Here is a 23218-nt window from a genome sequence, read left to right as displayed (position 1 = left end):
GTAGACTAGAAACTTCTCCATCAAATCCGTACTTTGATAGAATCCACTTTGCGCGGATCTCTTTTTGCAAACCTGTTTTCACGTGTTAAATGAGGTAACACAGCCAGTGAGGGTGATAAGAGCAGCTAACTTTTATATGCTTACTACATGTCACACACTATTCAAAGCGCTTCCAGGTATGTTCTCCCTTCTCAAAGTCAGCCTCTACATGTAGGTACTGTCGTTATCCATGTTTGATCAATAAGGAGATAGTCAGACGTTGAGTTGCTAGCTGCCCAAGGCCACACAATCGGCAGGTGCTGAAGGTGGGCCTCCGGCGGCAGGGCCCATGTTCTGAGCCACGGACATGGTTAGGGGAGACCCTTCTAGCCTGAAGCAAGAAGGACAAAAAGTGTGGCCACTGGAAGAATTATTCAGCCCGGATGTCAGTAGTGCCACGCTTCGAGGAGCAGGGGGCTCAGACCTTGTGTGGGCTCACCTCGCAACCCCTCCAGCGTTTTGTGGGTCCTTCCACTTAACCTTCTGCCCGGCCGCCCGGGGCTCTCGAGATTGCCCACTTCTCTGCTGCCCTTAGAGTGGCGGAGATCTATCTTGGAAAAAGTCTGGCCTGTGACTGGCGCGTGACCTTGGACAAGACACCTGGGGGAGGGGGGTGTGGTGGTTCCATTAGGTGCTCCATAAATAGCAGCTTCTTTCTTAGCAAATTAGTTGGAAACTGACCGTCTTACGTAGGCAATCGATATGTCTTAAAAATAGATGATCAATATACAAAAATAGATGTAAATCCATTTTTAAAACCTTCACAATAAGCAACAAATTCCACATCTATCATCCCACCAGCCTGTCCTAGAGGCAGACAGAATTGGTTCCCAAAGGAGCCGCACCAACATAAATATGTCAGGAAAGAAAATGTGCTGGCCACAAGCCATCTAGCACTGGTTCTTCCCTATCGACGTAGAACGAAGTTTCAGATACAGGAGGAAACCCAGAGATGCTGAGCAACTCTCTCATAGGCATCATCCCCTCAGGAGCCCTTCTGACTTCCCCTAGACACAATGCTGCCTCTCCCTGGCCCTGCCTGGGGGGGAGCTGCAGGGGGGCCAGGCCTCCCCCTGCGAAGGGGACAGCAAAGACATGGCCGAGGGTATCCCCTCCAGCTCCCAGTTTCTCTCTCCCGGTGTGTCTGAACTGTGTTGTGTGTGGTCAGCCGCCTCAGACCCTCGCTCTTCATCCACCCCTCACTCTGCATCCTGCTTCCTCTTGGATGTTTCGCTCCCCCCTGCCTGAGTTCACCGATCCTGCAGACCCTGAGCCTAAGCTCACGGTGCTCCCCTCCCAGACCAGGGCCTCAGGCTGCAGGGTCTTGCTGGGCTTTCTCTGCTTGCTGAGATGTCCCCTTCTGGTGGCTCAGAGGGTACTGCCACACAGCTGTGGGCTACAGGGGCCGCCCCTGCAGTTCTGCTGAGCTCTGCTGCCGGGGGAGAGCCCAGGGCCACCTGGAAGCTTCTCCCTGTTTCCAGAAGCACCTGTGGGCCCAGCTCCAGCCCCTTCTCCTGTCCACATGTCCCCCCCGCTGCTGGTTGGACGGGTGACACTTGTGTGCCTAGTCTCCGCATTAGGGTCCAGAGAGCAGACATCACATTCCTACCCCCTCTCCTGCTCTGCTCCCCTCCCCTGTCGCAGAGCACCAAGGGGGGCTTCTCACATAGCCAGTTCTGGAATGCTGGTTGGTGTCTCACTTTACGGCCTCCTCATAGTTCTGGTTTCTCCCCTTCCGTTTTCAGCACTGTCTCCAAGCAGAGAAAAAACGTCATCAGCTGTGTCACGGTCCACGACTCTCCCTACTCCGACTCCTCCAGCAACACCAGCCCCTACTCCGTGCAGCACCGCGCTGGCCACCACACCAACACCTTTGACACCAAGGGCAGCCTGGAGAACCACTGCACTGGGAACCCCCGAACGATCATCGTGCCACCCCTGAAAACCCAGGCCAGCGAAGTGTTGGTGGAATGTGATAGCCTGGTGCCAGGTAATTGGGGGCCGGGGCAGGCCGGGAACACCTCTCTGCACACTGAGTTTCTTGTGTTCTGCTACGGGCAGTTGTGTTGAGTGAGAGCTGATAAGCCCCGGGTTATTGTAGCTCCCTACCCAAGGATTTCGCTCAAGTAGCCAGGGTAGGATTCCACTTAACATCACATTGTATAAGCAGTGTTTTACCTTTTTATTTCTATAATTAATTCCTCACTGCCTTTACAGTGGCTCTCCCACCAACTAGGTTGATAAAAATATGAAATAAAAACCACCCAGCTCCATATTCACTGGTCCGGGATGACACCTGAGTTAGGGAGTTCCTGACCAAGTAGAGCTGCTTCCTGTGTGGAAACAACCTTCTCTGGGTCTTGGCAAGTGAGGGTGATATCAGCTCCCCTCGGCATCCCCTCAGAGCTCGCTTTTGGGAGAAAAGGTCATAGTGAGTGTGCTTGTCTCCTCGCATACTGCTTGAGTAAAAGGAGCCCTTCTATCCCGTGAAGGCCTGAATACTAGACTCTAGAATAAAGGCTGAGAGCATAACCTTCCAAAAACACTTAGTGGCACCAGCCAGATCTGGTAGTATCTCTTCAGTGACTCCCTTGTTCATGCGGAAGAATTTAGGGAGTAAACCAGAAGCTATCTCCTTTTCTGCCACAGACTGTCACCCGCCCATCCAAGGCAGACAGCACAGCACCTTCCGCTAGGACTAGTTAGAAGGAAAGAGGTAGAAACTGCCATTAAAAAGATTTTGTTTAGAATCAGGGAGCTATTCATCAGGTAGGACCCCTGTCTCTGTCATCTGCTCAGGAGACCTTGGAACCTTCTTGGGGTGGTCGCCACATGTAAGACCCACTAGGCATGGGCCGTTCAGGTTCTGCCGCTGAGAGTGACCTCAGGGTGAAGAGCAGAATTCAGGATGGGGTCTTTAGGGACTTTTCCAGCCCAGTGCCATAGCCCAGCCCACATAGTATGGGACACAAGGGCCTCTTTCCAGAACCCTCTTTCTCTACTCAGCCAAGGGTTTTAGTAGAAACCTTGGCAGGAAGAAACACTCTCTAGAACCAAAGGAACCTGTAAGGCAAACAAAGTTGTTCACCCAGGAGACAGGACTCCTTAGAGCAGCGGCCCTCATACTTTTCTGCTCATATGTCCCTTAAGTAATTGTTTAAAACTATATCCATCACACATTTCTAAGTTTAAATATTGGCAAAGGATATCATTTCTGTCATATGTTGTGTCCCTGTTGAAGTACTTTGAATATGTGTGTCAAAACCTCGGAGCTACAGGTGCAACTCATCCAATACGTGGGGCCACTGCCTTGTCCCCTCATGAGGGAGCCACTCCTTGTCATCAGCCAGGTGGCCAAGCTGATTCACCTCTGTCAGAACTGGCTTCTCTGAGACAGCCTCCTCATCTCTGAATTTTGTTTCGTGAATGGATGGATAGAGTAGGGAGTTTCCAAAGCCTGAATAAGATAAGACTGGACAGCCTTCAGTGTTTCTTAATGAAGATGGCCTGGTTTGCCTAGCAAGGGACTGTCCATCCCTCAGGAGCCGGTCAGTTTTCATGCCTCAGCCGGTGCACCATATTAACTTCCCAGAGAGTGAGAAGCAATGGGAGACACGTGGATGTGAGAGAGAAGGTGGGAAAGGAAACCAATGGATGCTAGTGCTGGTGAATCCGATCAGGAAAAGGTAACATTTGCAAACTTGGGGTCTGGAAATTGACCCTTTAAATCTCTGTTGCCACATACCCTCAAGTCCTCAAGAAGCCCTACACGTGTTGGCTTAAATTGCAGCCTGCAAGGGGCCGCCTGGCTGGCTCAGTCAGAAAAGCATGAGACTCTTGATTTCAGTGTTGTGAGTTCGAGCCCCACTTTGGGTGTAGAGATGACTTAAAAAAAATAAAATCTTAAAAAAAAAAAAAAAGATTGTAGCCTGTGATGCACATAGATTGGTGTGAAGGGCTCTCCTTAATTAACAGTAAAGGTCTCAAGACTATTGTCGAAACCCTTAAGGAAGCCCGGCCCTTTTGTTGAGCAGAAAGAGGAGATAGTCCTTCCTCATCTGCGATCTTAAAAACTCCAAAAACTGGGGCACCTGGGTGGCTTAGTCCGTTAAGCATCTGCCTTGGGCTCAGGTCATGACCTTCCATGGGGCTCCCTGCTCAGTGGAGAGTCTGCTTCTCCCTCTGCCCCTCCCCCCCGCTCACTCGTGCTCATGTGTACACTCTCAAATAATTTTTATAAAAAGTTAAAAAAAAAAAAAAAACCATCCGAAATCCAATTTTTAAGTTTACACCAAACTCGGTGGTGGTGAAGCCTGACCTGAATTAGCAAGAGGCTGTTCACAGTCTCTTTATCATAGTCATTTATGCTGCTTAGAAAATACCCCTGGGTTTTGGAGCAGAAACCTTCCTGGCTTTGATTACAAGGTGGTGCCCAAGGCTCTTCTGGGGCTACCTAATATACTGAACCTTTCTAAAATCTGAAACTCTGAATTTCAAAAATATGTGACTCCAAGGATTTTAGATCAGGAATTGAGACCCACAGCATGAGACCGTGAGCTTTGTTATATCAGGAATGCCCTGTTCCGAGACACTTTGGAGGAACTCTGTAACAGTAACTACCCCTTTAAAATATGGATAATGGTTTATAAGAATTGGCTCGAGATAGATCTTGAGGTCATCTAGGAATTACTTTTTTTAAGGGTGGCTGGTGCTAAATTTTTCTTGGCCTTTTAAATCAGCATGAGGGAGTGGCCAGATTTCCGCAGGTTAGAAATCTTCCAGCTTGGAGTTTTGTCAGCCTTTGGTGCTGGTGCCATTCTGTGGATGGTGACAGTTTTGAGGAGAGTTACTGAAACTTTAAGACCAACTAGTCCAACCCTAGTGAAGACAGGCAGAGAGACAGGGCCGGCTTTACTAGCGTAACAGCAGTGTTGTGTCTAGAAACCACAAAGGCAAGAGAGGACAGCTCTGTGGAACCCACATTTCACGACTTTCAAGTTATATTAACCACTTCTACCATCAGCCCGATGCGCGTGGGCAGGGGGCAGTTCTGAGCGCTTACCCCACTGCCTTTCCACAAGAACTGCGTGATATCTGAACGGCTGAGAGTCTCTGAGGGATATTTCTGCCCGAAAAGAGAAGGGGGGGGAAGGTCATTCTCTGCGGTAAGACTACTGTTTCTAAAGCAGCCAAGTGCTGCTGTCTCTGGGGAGCCCCGTGGTATAATTTTCCACCGTAAAGAGAGATTTATCTTCCCCTCTGAGGACATGCTGCACAGTCTTTCTGGTGACAGGTAAGAGGCAGGAAAGAACTTCATTCTGGTGCCTGCTCATCCCCAGCCTGTGGTGTTTCTCAACACTAATATATACCATTCGCTACAAAATCATTCTAGGCTCAGAAAAATCAGAAAAGCAGGCTTTCTCGGTGTCCTGGTGCTCATTTGGCCTAGAGAGGCCAAGGTGTGACCACGTTTAGTGCCACCCCCTACCCCCACCCCAGCTGGAGCTCCCAGGTGTTGACTGGGCTCGGGTCAGGATGAATGACGAGCAGGCCACTGTCCATTTCTCACGTCACCTTCTCAGGTCTCCTGGGTTAGTTGAGATTCTTTTGGAAGGCAACAGAATGAACTCTACACTGCCTTAAGACACGGAATTTATTGGAAGGAATTAAGAAGGCTGAGGGAAAAGTTCAACAACCACATCCCAGGCTGGGCAGGAGCCAGAATCCCCGGGACCTGGGCCACTGGCAGCCCGACGCCTGCCTCCTGGAACACTGCTTCACCCTGACCCAGCGACTCCCAGGCTCATAGTTTCCCATTTCCAGGAGACAGGACTTGGTTGTCCCAGCTTGGAGTGGACACCTGTTCCTTGAGCATGAACAGTAGCCAGGGGACAGGGCTCAATACCTGTGTTACCGATAGCTAACACAGCTAATGCTTTTAAGAGCGTAACATGTGACAGATAACAAAGCGTTCCACATACGTTAACTCGTATAAACCTCAGGACGACCCTCTATGTCGTTATCATTATCCTCCCAGTTTCCCAGATGTGAAAATGGAAGCATAGAGAGGTTAACTAACTCAACCAAGGCCACGCGGCTGGACCTCGCAGGAGTCTGGCTCCCCAGCCCACCCATACTCTGAAGCACCCTCCCACTGCAGACGGGACCACTGGGGGCTACCCTGGGAGCCAAGGGCTGTACCCAGACTGGCGGATCTTTGAGAGTAGCCGGGCAGGGCTTGGCCTGAGACTGTCCCTCGTGGTTCCAAGCCACACCTCAGGAGCTTGACCTTCAGCTCTTGCCTTCGGCTGTGCTTGGTACTGTATTCATCTCAGCAGGAGGAAGTGCTTCTCTTCGTCTCTTGGTCCTCTGCAGGACCCCCTCCCTTCTTTGGGGGCCCCATGCTCTGACCCAGTCCCCATGCCCTGTCCCCACAGTGGCGGTAGCAGGCACGTGCTGGGCTCTGTGACACCATTTCATCTAAAACTCCTAACCTCTTGCATACTCAGGCTGTGGGTACCTGAGCTCAGTCTTTCTCCTCAAATATAATGACCACAGAATGCCCAGAGAGCTGAAATGGGAGCAGAGAGACAGCATCCCCACCTGGGGCCCAGACAGCAGGCACAGTTTGTAACGGGCTACCGAGCAGCAAGGACTCTGGCTCCATCGCATTTGCACCGTGGCTGAGTGAAGGGGAGACCCCAAAGCTCTGCCGATAGCCCACATTTGCACTTCTCCATCTCTTACCTGGCAGTGGGTCCCCCAAATCCCTGCATCTTCCAGGTTTCAGGGGGCCTTTGAGATTCTGACTGGGTTTGGCTTTTGCACAGCTCCCTACACCAGGGCCTGGCGGGCTCCTCTCCTGGGGTGCTTGTTGCTAATACAGATTCCCAGGCACCCCCCATAAGGTTCTAATTTAGTGGGTAGGAGGACCCCCAAGTGCAGTGCACGGTCAGATTGGGGGTCTCTGTGAGGACCCACTGGCTCCCTCCCCATGAGACAGCTTTCCCTTTCCTGGAGGGGGACTGCTGCCTGCAGGGCAGGGAGGCTCCCCGTGGCCTTCAGTGTGCACCCCAGACTCCCATCCCCAAATGTCTGGTTTCCCAGACCTTCACTCTCATGTTTCTCTCCCTGAGCAGTTAATCAGTGTTCTTTCTTGACGACCCCAGCCGTGTCCTCTTTGACTTTGATTTCATCACCCTGGGATTTGTAATAGAATTGATCCAACCCAGTTACGTCAAGGGCCTGCACATTGTGATGTGTGCCTCATTCATACTTAGCACCCTCTACCCTGGCCTCGACCATTTTACACGGGCAATCGTGGGTGGTTTTTTCCTCAGGACATGTGTGGTCCTTTTTCTCAGGCCTCATTATATGTACCCTGCTTATCACTGCGTCTCTGAATCTCGGCAAACAGCCCCCACTGCAGCCCTGGACGGGCACAAAGAGCTCCAGAGACCTCTCCTCCTTTCCTTCATTAACCCTCCTTGTGCTTTTCAGTGTCCCCAGACCAGAATCTTAAAGTCCAGCAAGCTGGCACTTTCTCCCAACCAGTGGGACAGGCCAAAGTGCGGTGATGAGTCCAGACCCCGGGCAGACTCTCCCTGAGTCTCAGGGAGATGAGGCTGATTTTGATGGGCTGGTCTTAGGAACATGCCCCTTCTTGGAAGACCATCCTTATTGCCTAGAGGGGCAGGGTCTTCTGGGCAGTGGAGGACCTGTGACCACTCTGTGACCCCTGGCTCTTCCCCACACAGTTAACACCAGTCAGCACTCGTCCTACAAGTCCAAGTCCTCCAGCAACGTGACCTCCACCAGCGGTCACTCTTCAGGGAGCTCGTCTGGAGCCATCGCCTACCGGCAGCAGCGGCCAGGACCGCATTTCCAGCAGCAGCAGCCTCTCAATCTCAGCCAGGTGAGTGCCACCTGACCGTGCCTCACCGGCCTGCAAATCATCCCAATCCCTGCAGTCCCCTCCTGGCCTCAGCTTCCAAGCAGGGGGCCGCAGCCGGCCCTTGCCCAGCTCACAGGGCCGCAGCCCCCTAGCAGCCGGACGGGTCCTGAGGGACCTCCGACTTCTTGCTGCCATGGGTTACCCCGGGGACGTTGGTTTCCCTGGGTCACAAAGAGCTGGCCCCAAGTAAAATAAGTTGTCTAATGTCACAAGGCACTCAGTGACACAGTGCCAAAGCTTAAAAATAGGATGGCCCACATCTTGCTCTTTCAGCCTGGCAGGGGCTGTGACACAGTGTCCTGGCCCCGTCAGACCAGGATGCCCAGGGAGTACCTGCAGGCTGACATCGTTGGGCTGACTGGTTCATTGCCATGAGGGAGGCCAGGCACACACAGGGAACCCAGACTGAGGGCAAGAGAGGATTTGGAGAAGGTGGGTGGCGTTGAGGTGGAATTACAAATGAAGCAGGGTCTCCTTGGCACAGCGGCCTGTGGGTACAGGGTCTGCGTCAGGTCTGAAATGCGAAGTGGACTCGGGGGCCTGTTTCCTCAGAAGCCATGGAAGTGAAATAAATGGGGAGCTTGTGTTCCAAAATCCCTTGTCTGAAGCGGTGCAGTTGGTAAACAGGCCACGTCTCTGTGTCGTCACAACTCCGGTTCTCTGGAAGAGAGGGCTCTTTCATTTGTACCAATATAACTTCAAACAGCGCAGTTTGCAGGAGCCTAGGATTTCAGAGAACAAGATTTCACAGTGAGGGAGAAAGCAGTTGTCACTCGAAGAGGGGGGCTCCTCTGACACTTCACAGCTGCGGTAGGCCCTTAGGAGACATCCTATCTCCCGTTACCTTTTCAAGCTGGTTTGATCTGTGTCATCCAGCCGGGGACTCCAGGGACTCCAGGGACTCAAGGGACTTGGGAAAGCGTTCCTTTCTCAGTCCAGGCTACTGTTGCTTTCCCAGCCTACCAGGGAGGCATCTTCCCCCACTCCTGCAGCTTCTGGCCTCCTTCCCTCCTCTCCTCCTCCGCCTCCCCACTGCCCCGTCCTCCCCCCACCTTCCACCCTTTCCTCTCTTACCCCCTTCTCACTTCTCTCTCTGTCCCTCCTCCCTCCCTACTTCCCCCTCCTCCCCTTCCCTTCTCCCTCCCACTTCTTCCTCCTTCCCCCTCCCCTCCTCGCTGCCCTTCCCCTCCTCACTTCTCTCTCTTCTCCTCCTCTCCCTCCTCCCTCCCACTTCTCCTTCCTCCCCCTCCTGTCCTGTTCCTCTCCTTTCTCTCCTCCCACGTGTCTGGCCCCCAATGCAGCCCTCTCCTGGTGCTTCTCCTTCTCCAGGCTCAGCAGCACATCACCGCAGAGCGCGCCGGGAGCCACCGCCGGCAGCAGGCCTACATCACTCCCACGATGGCTCAGGCCCCGTACTCCTTCCCGCACAACAGCCCCAGCCATGGCACTGTGCACCCCCACCTGGCCGCCGCTGCCGCAGCAGCCCACCTCCCCACCCAGCCCCACCTCTACACCTACACGGCGCCCGCGGCCTTGGGCTCCACCGGCACCGTGGCCCACCTGGTGGCCTCCCAAGGCTCGGCACGTCACACCGTGCAGCACACTGCCTACCCGGCCAGCATCGTCCACCAGGTCCCCGTGAGCATGGGCCCCCGGGTCCTGCCCTCGCCCACCATCCACCCGAGTCAGTATCCAGCCCAGTTTGCCCACCAGACCTACATCAGCGCCTCTCCAGCCTCCACCGTCTACACTGGATACCCACTGAGCCCCGCCAAGGTCAACCAGTACCCTTACATATAAACACTGGAAGGGAAGGGGAGGGGAGGGGAGGGAGGATGTCCAGAGGGGAGGAGGGAGGAGGGGCGAGGTGGGAGCTGGGCTTTTTATACTGAAGATGCGGCACACAAACAATGCAACAGGGCAGGGGGGGCAGGGGGCAGGGACCAGGGACCGACACAAATGAAACTTGAACTAGGAGGTGGGGGGACTTAGGGCAGAGAAGAGAACATTTTAAAAAAGAAGGGATTGAGGAGGGGGAAATCTATGCTTTTTATTTTAAAAAAAAAAAGAAAAAAAAGAAAACGTCAGTAACAAAAAACACAGCTCACGAACCCATTCTGCACCAAACTGGAAAGGAGAAGAAGAGAGCAACAGAAGATTCTGGAAGTGGGGGGCCCCAGTTTTTGAAGAACTTTATCTATGAACTTCTCAAAGATTATTTTCATATGGCGGCAAGTGACATTTAAGAATTTGCTGTCGGGGACACCTGAAATGGAAATCCAATAGATTTTTAATTATGGAACATAAGAATTAGGGATTTTTCCAGAACTCTAAAGGGTCAGCAGCCCACTAGAAGGTCAGGCCATGGCCTGAGGAGGCTGATTTTGGGGGGTGGTGTGGGGTTGGCCAAGCCCAGTTCTGCCGCGTGTCAGGACTGATGGGGGGGGTGGCCAGGCTGAAGGAAGCTCCCCAAGAGGGCACAGTTTCTCTTCTTGAGCACTCTGGATAAATCCCTAAGCAATGTTACTCCTCCAGTGTCATTAATAATGTGTGTTGCAAACTTTAGGTTTGTTTTTTCTTTTCCTGAAGATTTATTTTCTCTTTGAATCAATCCCTAGTTACGTAGCATAGGGCTAGCGGTCGTCGCCGACACCCTAGTAGAATGTAGCAGTCAGCACCCCTGTTTTCTACTTTGTGTTCAACTCCAATGATACCAATAGACTATTCCTCAATATAATTGCACAAAAAAAAAAAAAAGTGATAGAACATAGGCATGTAACCAGTATGGTGGTCCAGGTGTGCGAGCGTGAATGAGTGTGTGCGGGTGTGAGCGCGGATGCCACCCTCGCTGTGTGTCCCTCGGCGCCGCCATCACGGCTCTCGCATCCTTGATTTGACACCGGTCCCTCCTAGTGCCTTACCGACCCACAGACGCGGTGTGAGGGTTTACTTCCATGGTACTCCAAGAAGCTGACTGAGGCGAGTCACATCATCTCAGCTCTTCTTTTGTGCTGTCGTAACATTTACTCTGGTCTTTCCTTGTTTTCTTTTTTATTTTTATTTTAATTTAATTTAATTTTATTTTAATACCGGTTGTCTTTTTTGAGCTATCTGCTAGCAGAGGGGCATCAGGGAGCTGGCAGGAACGGGGAAGGGAGCCCAGGGATCTTGAGAGAGCTGTAGGAGACGGATGGGTGGGTGGACAAATCTGACTTTTACTTTGGAGACCAAGAGCAAGAGAGACTCCCCACCCTGCACCCTTACCGCACTGTGCCTCCAGTTCTGCCGGGGCGGGGGGGGGGGGCAGCTCTTAACCATTTGTGGGAACAGAGGTCCCATCTGTGTTGTGGGAATGTTGGCCTTGTCTGGTGGCTGTCTCCTTCCTAATATGGAAGGACAGAGGAGAGGAGGCCCCTTGCAGTGTCTGGGCCTGGCACGGCCTTCCTGCTCTCTACGAGGTGGACCCAGCCCCAGGCCCTCACACCCACCCCACGCTCATGCACAGCCCTGCCCGTCTCTCTCGTTCCACCAGCTGTGTATTGCTCTCACAGTTTTGCCAGATCCTTCCCTCTGTAGACAGCCATCAACTTTTGTTTGCTGCTGCATCTTTCCTCACGTTACCAGGCCTACCCAAGACTAGACTTTGTTCTTTGGTTTTAGAGGGGTCTGATGGGCAGAAGGTCGGAGGGACATCTATGAGGGTAACCAGGGGGTCTTGCATTGCACTTTGGAACACTCCTATGGGCACTTAAGTTTCCAAAGAAATTTGCCCTTTGCCCTCTTTGCACCATTGATACATTCTGGAAGTTTTCTCAGGCTTTGAACACTGCTGGGGGTGGGGTGGAGTAGGGGTATCTCCATTCATAGCAAAATTACTCTTGAATACACGAATGTTGGGAGACTCTATCTGGTCTTAGATGGGGCTTAGAAGGGTGGCCCTAACTGTTTGATTCTTGATGCTGAGTCCTAACTGATCCCGAAGCCAGGTTTCCAAGGTGCAAAGAGATGGCTCCCAGTTTCGGCAGTTTGTCCCCACGCCCCCCGCCTCCTGCAGTTTCCCGTAACCATCTACTGTGAACAGTGGTTTTATAGTGATATCCAACCTAATTCAGTGACGAAGCCAAGCCGTTACCTTAGCTGTTAGCTGTGAAATGTGAAATAACTCTGGAAATTCCCCCTCCCCAATCATGAATTCTACTCATCTTACGAAGACATAGGTCCCCGAACTGGAACCAACTTAGTCCAGGCCTGAGGCTGGAAGGAAGGACACCAGGACCCACTGGAGGTACTCAGGCAGCCCACAGGTCCCCGGCAGGTGAGCCTGTGAGACGTTCGCCCCAGGGCAAGACACTCTCCTCGTGGACCCACCGGCTGATCGATTGATCAATACTCTTTTCCCGGGACGTGGGGAAGGGCCATCTCTCCAAGACCATGGGAAAATGGCCAGTCCAGAGAGAGTGGGGGAGAAAAGTCTTTGGAGGACACATGAGCCAGAGCCCTCTCAGAGCCGTGCCGGCCTGGAAAATTCACCTGTTCCTGACTTGGCGGAAGCCAAATGACAGCAGAGCCCCACCACATCTCCTGACCAGTGACAGAAGTCTTGGCTGCGAACGAGACTGCGTTGGCCTTGCTGGCAGCATCCAGATTCCCTCGCACGGCTGACTCCCAGCCCCTCCTAGATCTGATCTCCTATGGGAAAAGACAACACAGCCTTCCATTTTAAAGAAAATTACTTTTGTCTACTTAAGTTGGAAGTCCCTTATTCTTTCACCTGGTATTTTCTTTGTTTTCTTCCAGATCAGGAATGAAAGTTCCATGCTGCTCATAAAGATAATATTATTGTACTAATTATTTTGGTTATTACCATTGTAATTATTATCATTATCATCCTGTTGATATTTTAGCTGGGGTTTTAAATGCACATTCATTCCCAGTATGTTTGTGTTTTCTCTTTAATATTTAAACTTATTTTATTATATCTGTGAGTTTATGAGTAGGCAGGAAGGACATGCAGATGTCCAGTTTTGTTAAACAAAAAAACAAAAAAAAGGAAGGACCCAGAAATTAGGAAAATTGTTTCTGTCATCTCTAGTCCACAAAGAGCTGTCAAGAAAGACCCACCACAGAACAAAAGCTTGAAGAAGAATCAAGGCCTTTTCTGTGTGCAGGCCAGATTGGACTCTTGACAACACGGTCACCATCAACATCGTATTTTCCTAGAGTCTCAGTGACCTGGGAAGAGTTCCGAGGTGGCATCTCCAGGACCCAACCTTTAGCTATGGTTCTTTCCCACATTTCCTGTGTTCTCCTTTGCTTCTGGAATCTGCTAACTAGATTCTTGGCCTGCCTCACATCTGATCCTGACCTGTCATGCAAAAGAAAACCCCTCAGCCCAGAGCTGCCCCACGTGTCCTTCCTTTTCCCTTCGGTGCACCAGGAGTGTGGCCTATCTCCTTCAGTGCAGAGACGGTTGTCCCCTCCTAGAAGCCACTGGCTGGAATGAGCAGACGTATGGGTGCTAGGCAGGTGGTACCTTCCCCTGGGGAATTTCAGCCTCACCTGCCCTCCTTCCACTCACTGACCATACTGCCCACTTCTCCGGTCTCTTCCCCCTTCCTCCCCAGTACCTCTTCTCAGCATGCAATTCTAGGGATAGAACTAGGAGCCAAAAAAAGGTAGAGGGACGGTAAGAGGCCAGAGGAGTGCTGACAAGGTCAAGCAGCTCCTCCGACATTGCGGGCAGGGCCCCTCTGAAAGCGTTAGCCAACAGAGGAGCACAGCGCAGCCTCGAAGCCTTGGTGCACGCTGCCGTGTGTATGATTGGCTTCTTAAAATTGGCTTGAGGTTTCCACACGTTGCCCACCAAACCCAGAAATTCGGGCCTTGGGTGGAAATGCTGGTTTTGCTGAAGCTTACCGAGGGCAATGCCAGGCTGTGCCTAGTCCTGGTGGTACCCGGCAAACAGGAGTGCATCCTCCCTTCATCCCCACCCGCCCTCCTCTTCCAGTCCCCAGCACAGAGCTGCAGGATCAGAAGACCCCTGTGAGAGGCCAGGCTTCTTGTGCCCTCCTTAGCACGTGCCCGGATCTCCTGTCCCTTCCTCCAGCTCTGAGTCACCCTGGCAAATTGGATGAATCAAAGCCTGCCCGTCCCTAGGACCAAGCTCTCAAGTAGAGGGGTGCCGGCCTCGTCCTTGTTGAGACCACAAATGACCTAGAGCGTCATCTGTTCTTCAACTGTCTCTAGATGAAGAAGCATAGCACAGCTGAAGAGGGGAAGATTGAAAAGGACAGGTCAAGGAGAACCATGTACTCGTAGCCTCAGGAAGTCCAGGGGAATATGCTTCTGCCCAGTGGGTTCTTGCTGACCCATCTGGGCGTGCGCACCCATGTCTCTGCACTTAGTGCCTCGTTCATGACGTTCTGGCTGTTTCCAAGGGAAGGGGTGAGCAGGCCGACGGGTGGGAGAGTCTGAGGCTTCATGCCAGTTAATACTGTGAAGTGGCGCACGTGGTTGATGGAGTTCAGAGGGCAAGGAAGGGTTGAGGCAAACCGGTGGTTGTCTCCTCGACTGTATTTGCATTCTGGCCTTACTGGCAGTGAGTGGCTTGCAGGCTGGGGGAGCCAGCTGGCCTTGCCCTCTTCACCCTGGACGACTTAACCCGCCCAAACACCAGATTGTTGGATGTAAGGACGGGAGGGGGAGATGAGCACAGCTGCTAAGAGGCCGATTTCCCTTGACCAGGTCTCTGGAAGTGCAAACACTCATTTTTGAACAAGCGTGTGGTGGAGGATTTGGGTTGTGTGAGTGTGTGTGTGTGAGTGGAGCAGACTTTCTTGGAAACTGGAGGAAGGAGATGAGGAGGCTTAAGGAGATACTGCTGACAGGTTGTGGTTGGTGAAACGAGGTGTGTCTGTGAGCTGGCCCCAGCTTTCATCCCAGGCCGTCTTGGGTGCTGGGGCCAGGGTAGGGGATGAGGCCCCTGCTGGCCTGCCCAGGAGCTGCTAGGACCGATCACAGAAAGAAGATAACGAGGTGCCCTGGGGTAGCAGAGGGAATTCAGCAGGGAGGCGAGGACCCTTTCTGCAGGCCTGGCCTGGGATCTCACGACGCGAGCCTGAGCCATTTTGCCAGGAAACATTCCAGCCCCGGAAGCACTTTGCATGCTGTTCTCTTCCTGATGTGTCTCACAGATTTCAGACGGGGAAGCCTCAAAATTGAGCAGGCCAGAGCTGTCCTTACCAAATTAGAAAGGAAGGTGCAACTGTTCCTTTCTTTAGCCAAAGAACCCTTCTCAAAGACACCTCTACATGGGGACAAAATGGCATTCCTCTCCTTCCTCTCCGGGCAATAAGGACATCGTCAGTGATGTGATTCCATTTGTCTCTCTTTCCTCTCTCCTGACTTGTTTTTTTTTTTTATTGCATTTATTTTCAAACTGTATCCATTTTTTTTAAGAGGAGTAGAGATTAATAACCGTAAATGCTGCTGTTGGGAAGCTGGAGGCACCGCATGAGTACGTGGGCTTAACTCGTGTCCTATAACGCCGGGTATGGACCGAAGCGGACCCTGGGCCCGAAGTTCGGCTGCGTTGGGGGGTCAGATGCACGTGGGAGCTGCACTGGGCGTGTCAGTACTTTTCCACGTTGATGCCTTAGGACTGTCACTCCGAATCTCCACGGACTAGACTCAGTCAAATCTCAGTCGGGCTACTAGAGAATTGAAGATTAAACGCAAAAGAAACCTTCCAAAGGCTTTTGGCGCCCTTGCGCACTAGAGTGGCCCAAGCTAGCAGAGGTCTCTCACATCTTTCTCGCAGCTTCCAGAAGTTCAGGAAAGCCAGCTCCAAGCCAGTTGGCCCTTTGAGACACAGTGAGCATTTACAGAGAAGGGTCCCTCCTGCAGAACACCCCTTCTCAGAGATCTTCCTCGTTCCCCACAAGTCTTTGAGGGCCCCTACCCTCGACAGCTGCATCCGAGCAGCCTGTCCACAGTCTCCCATTTGTTAAAGCTTGCGGCGTCCCTCGAGGAAGTAGGTAGGAGCCAGCACGTGCTGGATGCTTTCAGTGCGCAGGGCCCCAGGCCAAGCCCCCGGTAAGCTTATCCCCTGGAGCCCTCATCACTGCCCTATTGAACCGTAGAAAGCTGATGTTCTGAGAAAGCACGTGTTGAAGCAAAGGAAGAACAATGGTGGTCCAAAATCTCCAAGTTTCTAGTGAAATTTTTGTTAATCGGGACTTCACTGAGATACCATTTCGTTCTGCTTCTTTAATTAACAGCAATGAGTGGCTTCCTATTTTCTGACAAACCATCTAATGAGACTTCTGTTTATTGTGTGCCAAACACTGTGCTAAAAATTGCTCATTGGTTCTCTTGTTTCCTTTAGTCTTCATAATAACGCTATGAAAGAGGCCCCCTTCATCCCTTTCCAGATGAGGCATGTGGCTTGGAGAGCTGGTGACATGCCAGGGTCACACGGCTAGTGAGGGAGCCGGGCCTTGAACCTGGGTCTGCCCAGCTCCAGGACCGAGCTCACAGCCGCCAGCCTCCTCGGCCACCTCCAATGTGTGTGTGTGTGTGTGTGTGTGTGCATGCGCGCGCGCACGCGCGCAGAGAAAGGCCTTGAAGGAATGTCACCCCTTGCCATCCCTGCCCCGTGCGTGCAACCCAGCAGAAGGTCTGAATGAAGAGGGAGCCCTGGATTGGATGCAAGCAGAAGGGGCAGAATTCGTTGGACTTTTAGAGAAAATCTTAGGGGAGTTTCTTTTGACTCACAGTAGAATTCATTTTAGATTCCTTTCCAGTGTACCAACTAGCTTTAGTAGTGCTGCTACAACAAACTTACGAATGAAGAAAAAAGTGTTCTTTTCTTCTTTTAAAAAGAAATAAATTTTTTCTTGCTTATAGTTAATTCTAGAAAGGCAATACTAAAGGTATATATTTTTTTTAAAATGCTATTTTTTACTGCACTGATAAATATCATGACAACTCTGGTCTCTATAATTGATCCACTCTTCAGCTCTGGGTAGAACCAGATGCGGGATTCACACCAAATTTGTAAATACCGTGTGTGGGTCTGGTGTCCAGGAACTTTTTTCTTTGTGTAAAAAAAAAAAAAAATGGAGAAGGAGAGAAAAACAAGATGACTCTTAGAAAGAGGAACCAAATAAGGGTTTCTTTGGAGATAACTTTCTCAAAGAAATGGAAAGCACGGTTATGTAAACAGAAAAATCAGCCAATTTTTAGGGTATAAGGAAGGAGAGTCTCTTGCCGCAGTATGAGATTAATAGTAATACAGAAGCATTTTTAATTTGGTTGAGAGGTGACATGAATTTAGAAATGCTTTAGGGTGAGATTTTTAATTTTTTAGAAAACTATTATCATGTGTTATGAAACATCTTCTCAGTTGTCTTGGGTGGGTTTTTTGTTTCTTTTTTATTTAAGAAAAAAAAAAAAACTTCTTTACTGACTGGCTCCAGGCTTGTTTGCCTAAATTCTTAGGTAGTTTACACAAGTTCGTTCTAGAACCTTCTAGAACTTTGACTCCATTGGAAGCAAACCCAACTAATCAGAATTTGAGATCCTGGTTGGTTTCAATAGGTATTCTGGAATTCTGACAGAACACCTGAAGATTTTTTTAAAGAAGGTTTTAGATACATTATCTTACACAAACTGTGACCTAATGGCAATAATTACCTCAAATGTGGGCATTCATCCTGGTTTTAGCCTTTTTTGAAATCATGTAGCCAGCTTGATCTTGGGATTTAAAAGACTATGAACTCTGTATGGGCTGAAAATAATGATTAATGCACACCCTGGTCATTGTTGCTTAAGTGAATTCTGAAAATAGCTGATCTTTACAACAAAAATCAAACCAAGGAAGAGATTATTCTTTGTGTGTTGTAATGAAATGTGATATTCAAATGCACATGTTAAGTATATATGTTTTTAGCTACTGTAAAATGCTGTTAGCCTTCTAAGATATCGAGAGAGCCACATTTTAAATGCATAAACTAAGTAATTGACTGTGGATACTTAAGCATATTTCTGGCTACGTTTTATAGTTAAAGTGTTTTATAGTTTACATTTAAACTGGTACTTTTTAAAGAAAATTTCTGTTTATAACTGACATCTTCAAACCCCAACGATCGCCTCTTTAGTTGGAGGCCATGCCCCTCCAAGGCAGGTGTTTTCTACCCATACTGTTGTGTAGTCCAACACAAGCGTTTCCCTCCACGTTACTTCCTGGTTTCCATGTGAACGCGAGAGAATGTGAACGGATTTCTGGATTGAGTGGGAAGGGATGAGTCCATAGCCTGGGCCAGATGTGAAGACCTCATGCCATGTTGTAACAACAATTTCTCCAAAGAGGCCTTCTCTTTGACATCGTGGAAGAGGCAGAGAGAACAGGATCTTTGATTGATTTTGTCTTGATATGAATGTTTAATTTCTATCGATCCACTGACTTCCAGTCACCATGCAGTAGAAGACACTGGGATTCAGGTGGCCCTGAAGGTACAGGTGCTGTTTCTGGGCCCCTGGCAATATTCTGATTGGTGTTTTGCAGGGGGGGAGTCACACATCCCTATGCCCACATTCATCAGCTGGGCTTTCCATATACCTGCTGTCACTGATTCCTTTTCTCCTTTAAAACAAAATAAATGCAAAAGGATGTGTTTACTTTTTACTCTGTCAAACTCAGATTTGAAGCCTAGGTCGATGGGAAGGGGGACACTAGATTGCTCCCTAGAGACTGTAAGTGCTGCTGAGCAGGGGTAGGGCTGGGGAACCTAGGGGCAGCTGGGGGAGGGGCGTGGGTCTTTGAGACCCCTTGAAGTAGAGATGGTCACTGTGACACTTCAGAGAGTGGGCCCCACTGTCTTTTAGGAACAGGCCAGAACATGCTGGTTTCCCTAAGAGTTTTGGTTTGTTTCTTGTTTTCTCTTGTACCACAACCCAAGTGCAGAGGACCTGCTGTGGTAAAGGGCATTCCGTCAGCAGATAGGACCTTGCAGACTGCAGAACACCTGGGACCAGGGAACTGTTAGTGTGCGTTCCTTCGAATGCATTCGCATGTTCCCTGTGACCTCTGTGGACCGTATGTTCTCATGACAGTTTCTTATAAGAAATGTTAGGGTAAAATTTTTTTTTTTTTATCTTGCCTTTGCTAATAATACTCCTGCTTTCCTTCTGTTTGGTCTTTTCCTTTGTTTGAAACTCACCAAATTAGTTTTATGTCATTGTCTTTGGGGCTTAACCATACGTTTAAAAACTAGAAGCATAGAAATTAGCTTCAAAAAAAAAAAAAAAGTAAATACGCTGAATCTGAAACTCGCTCCCTCTAGTGTCCTTTTAACGCTCCACACAGGTCTCTCCTGGTGCAGCCTCCCCGCTCCTTGTCCGGGTCAGTGTCTCGGGGCCACCCCCGCCTCCACCCCACTGCCACCACAGCCCCACACGCAGGCACCTAAGGACTCCCAGGACACTCTCAGGAGCCAGGAAGAAGGACCCACTTGGCCTTGTGAGCAGTGATCTTGCTTCCCTGTTAGATACTCACCTGCTCGGTGGAAGGGGCAACGGATGTATCATTATTATTTTCATTATTATTATTATTATTAATTATTATTTTATTATTATTTTAATAGTTTTCGGCTCAGGTTATAAGGAAGAACTTGGGAGGTGGAAAGTGACTTGACCATGCCCATCCTTTGTAGCTTTCTGTGACTCCTGAATGGAACATGAAGCGTCCCCCACCCCACTCGCTGCTTCTCACTTCCAAGCAGACACCCCCCGTGGGCACCGCCTCCGCCTCGGGGTTTCCCCCACCCTTTCATGCTCCCTTCCACATTTGTGTTACTGCTCATTTAAAGCTGTCTTCCGTGGCTTTTCCAGGGCACAATCATTTCTGGCCCCCAAAGCATCTCCTCATCCTCTGTGTGCATTTTTTAACCAAATGAAGTAACCAGGAAGTCCTACTTTGGGGCAGCAGACTTTCTAGTTTAGTAGAATCACTGTAGAGATAGAGATGTTGATATATATGTTAGTGTATATATATATCAAACCAAATTTCTGATAGGAGAAGTATAGCTTTACGGATGAGGAGAAAGGAGCTTTCAGAAGTCAGGCAGCGTTGGTGGCGTCGACGAGCCCGGGCCGGCCCCAGGCTGCGCCTTCCCTGTGTGGGCCTGAGGCACGGCGCCGGTTTCTCGCCACCCACCTCACCACAGCGGAGGCAGGTGGCCCTGAGGGGGGCCGCTGCGCTCTCTGGGTTCCCAGCCTCCAGGGCACGGTGAGTGAGGGGGGCAGCAGATCAGAACGACCGGAATTTTCCATCCCATTTTGCGTTGACCACATGTACTGAGCCGCAGCCTCTGATACTATATCGCGTTTCCAAAAGCGGGATCCCTTAGGATGGAACGAGAACAGATCTGTAGAAATGTTTACCTTTCAACTGCCCATGAATTCCGGACACTGGATAGAAAGACTCACTCCCCAGAATGAGAGCCGGGAAGAGGAGACCCGGTGATGATTGGTCACCAGTCCAAGGAACATGGCTCCCTCCCCAAGGTCACCTTGCCTACATCTTCCTCCACCAGGTCATCTCAGCTCAATAGCCCTACGAAAGCCCCGGTCTGTTGTGTTCCTTCACTGTACGGTTTCTGTAATGAAAAGTGTTAATCCATGTTAATCTTTGTGAAAATTATTGCGTGCAACAGTATTTTCTCGTGTACCTCTTTTTCCTATGTGAATTGTCCCTCTTTTCTTTTTTATTTATAAATGTCTACTTTTTTTAAAAAACAAACCAATGTGTTGTAGACCTATATGTAACCTATTCCTTAGTCTCATATTATAGGGATGTTATAAGAATGGATATTTTACTTGGCTTTAGAATGTTTTACAAGAAAAATAATTCTTAACTGATCAAGTCCTTGCTACTAAAATGCTTGTGTTTTTCATCATGATGTCGTGTGCTTCTAAATTAATAATCGTTTTCGTTGTAGAAAAATGGAGTGAATTTATATTAGTCTTGGAAACTAATAATAGCATTGTAAATTTATGAGATGATTTTAACAGAAAAAAATTATAGAAGAATATAGTTATTTTAATTGTAATATTACTAACTGTAGGGTGAGAAAGGGGGGTCCCGTTGTGATGAACTATGTTATAGCTTGTTACTCACAGTTTCTTTTTGATCATTTTTTCGGTCTCTGAGGTGAAACGAGTTATTAATTAAAATTTGTAAACTCACATATGCATATTGTATATGTGTAGAAATGTAATCACACTTTGTCTTGGAATTACATTAAACTGTTTGGAATCACTGTACACTTGGCCTGGCATGCTTATTTCTTCTAGAACCAGACTAGTTCTATAAGACTACAGAGGATACTGTTACAAGTAACACCCTCGGGGAGTTACCTCACCCTTCAGAAATCATTTAATACCCCTGAACGCGTTCATAACCCACCACCACACTTACGGTCCGCCCAGATGACTGTGGATGGCTGTAGAGAGAGGGCCTCACGAGGAGGGCCCACCTCGTCTGTTGGGCTGTCATCACCACCAGCTGTTTCTAGAACTTTCATCATCCCAAACAGAAGCTCTGTACCTGTTAAACAATAAGTCCCCGTTCCCCTCCGCGCCACGCCCCCCAAGGCCCTGACACCCACCCTTCTATTTTCCGTCTCTGGGTACCTCGTGGAAGTGGGATCCTACAGTATTTGTCCTTTGCTTGTTTGCCCTGGCTTCTTTCACGTACCAGTGTTCTCAAAGGTCATCGATTTTGTAGCATGTATCAGAATCTCCTTCCTTTTTAAGACTGAATAACATCCCATTAGATGTAAATACCACATTTTGTTTATCCATTCATCTGTTGTTTTGTGTTGAGGTTTTGTGTGTGTGTGCGTGTGCGTGGATTTTGTGAATAATGCTGCTGTGGGCATTGGTATGGAAATACGAATCCCTGCTTTCAGTTCTTTTGGATACATACCTAGGAGTGGAATTGCTGGATTATCTGGAAATTTCTAACTTTTTGAGGAACCACCAAACGTATCCCAGTGACTGCACCATTCTGCATTCCCACCAGCAATGCACAGGGATCCAGTGTCCTCACCCAGCGCTCTTAGCCTGCCTTCCATTACCAGGATTCTGGGGCCTCAGGACCACCCGGCTCCCAGCCCTGTTATCTGCGCCTCCTGATGTCACAAGCTCACAAGCAGCCTAAACTGCACCCACCTTCTCACCTGTACCCTCAGCTTCCTGCCACCTTGCTTCTGCCACACCTGCTTGCTGGACCCATCCTACAGAGGACGTCTCTGCTCCTACACCCAAGCTCCCGAGCTGCTGGAGAAGACCCCCGGAATGCTGTTGGACCTCGGCTGGCCGTCTGTGCTCATCAGCTCCCTCTGGCTAATCAGAAACCTCCCACACTCCCTGTGCCCTTGACTGCGGGACCCCCTCCTGGGCAGAGTAACCTAGAGAAATCCAGGTCCTCAGAGCCCCTCAACCCCCACCCCCTCCCACAAGCCCATCTGCCTCCATCTCCAGGCTGTCCCCTGTGCAGAGAGAGCTCTTTCCTGCCAAGCATCCCTGCTTTGGAGCTTCATGCTTTTCTCACGCGATGCCCCGTGAGAAGCAGCCTGTGTCCCCTCTCTCTCTCTCCTGCCCTCACCCTCCTGACAAGGTCGGTATCCCTTGTCCCCATTCCCAACCCCTTGTGCATAGCTCTCACTGTGCTGTACTGTCTGCATTTCTTTCCTGATGTCCCCTCTCCACAAAACCCTTGCAGGTAAGTCTGCCTTTCCTCTCTGTTTCTGGAGCTTCTGTTAAAATGCCAAGCACGAGTAGTCAAATACTTGGCTAAATCAGCAAATTACTCAGCCAATTTTCTTGCCCCTTCAACCTACCTTTCCTTTGAATTCTGCATCTCCCAGAATTCAGATAATACCAACAAAACCCTAAATGCTGCCAATATGTGAACTTGGTTCAGTTCAACTCAGCCAAGATTCAAATTACATAAAAATCCATGAAGAAGATTAGGACAGAACTTCAGAACTCTTCCAGCATACATAGTTTTTAAATTGTAAATGTGCCACCAGGGATCACAGCCCATGGAGGTCACGCCCAGGAGCCTGTTCCAAGAACCAGGTGTATGTATTTTGTGAGTCTGACTTATCTATTTTCTAACTAGTCCCTAGAATATTTAAGCCTATGCAAATATTAAAT

General features: G+C 49.8%; 1 protein-coding gene across 4 annotated transcripts in view; it reads left to right on the top strand.

Moving 5' to 3' along the window:
• Positions 1-22800, top strand: part of HIPK2 (homeodomain interacting protein kinase 2) — a 152259-nt gene extending 129459 nt beyond the window's left edge. For 2 of the 4 annotated variants that reach the window (XM_034637930.1, XM_034637921.1), the window contains exons 13-15: positions 1785-2029; positions 7797-7954; positions 22249-22800. In XM_034637930.1, coding sequence (XP_034493821.1) covers positions 1785-2029; positions 7797-7954; positions 22249-22785 — 940 coding nt within the window. In that variant the 3' untranslated portion in view covers positions 22786-22800. Of the gene's footprint in view, positions 1-1784; positions 2030-7796; positions 7955-9322; positions 21320-22248 lie in introns of those variants that run through there. The other 2 variants (XM_034637906.1, XM_034637912.1) reach the window with 1 other exon arrangement.
• Positions 22801-23218: the final 418 nt, after the last annotated feature.

This window comes from Ailuropoda melanoleuca, chromosome 1 (genome assembly GCF_002007445.2).
Source record: "Ailuropoda melanoleuca isolate Jingjing chromosome 1, ASM200744v2, whole genome shotgun sequence".
Lineage (NCBI taxonomy): Eukaryota > Metazoa > Chordata > Mammalia > Carnivora > Ursidae > Ailuropoda > Ailuropoda melanoleuca.
The sequence above is the reverse complement of the archived record's forward strand: the minus strand, read 5'-3'. Positions and strand labels throughout refer to the sequence as shown.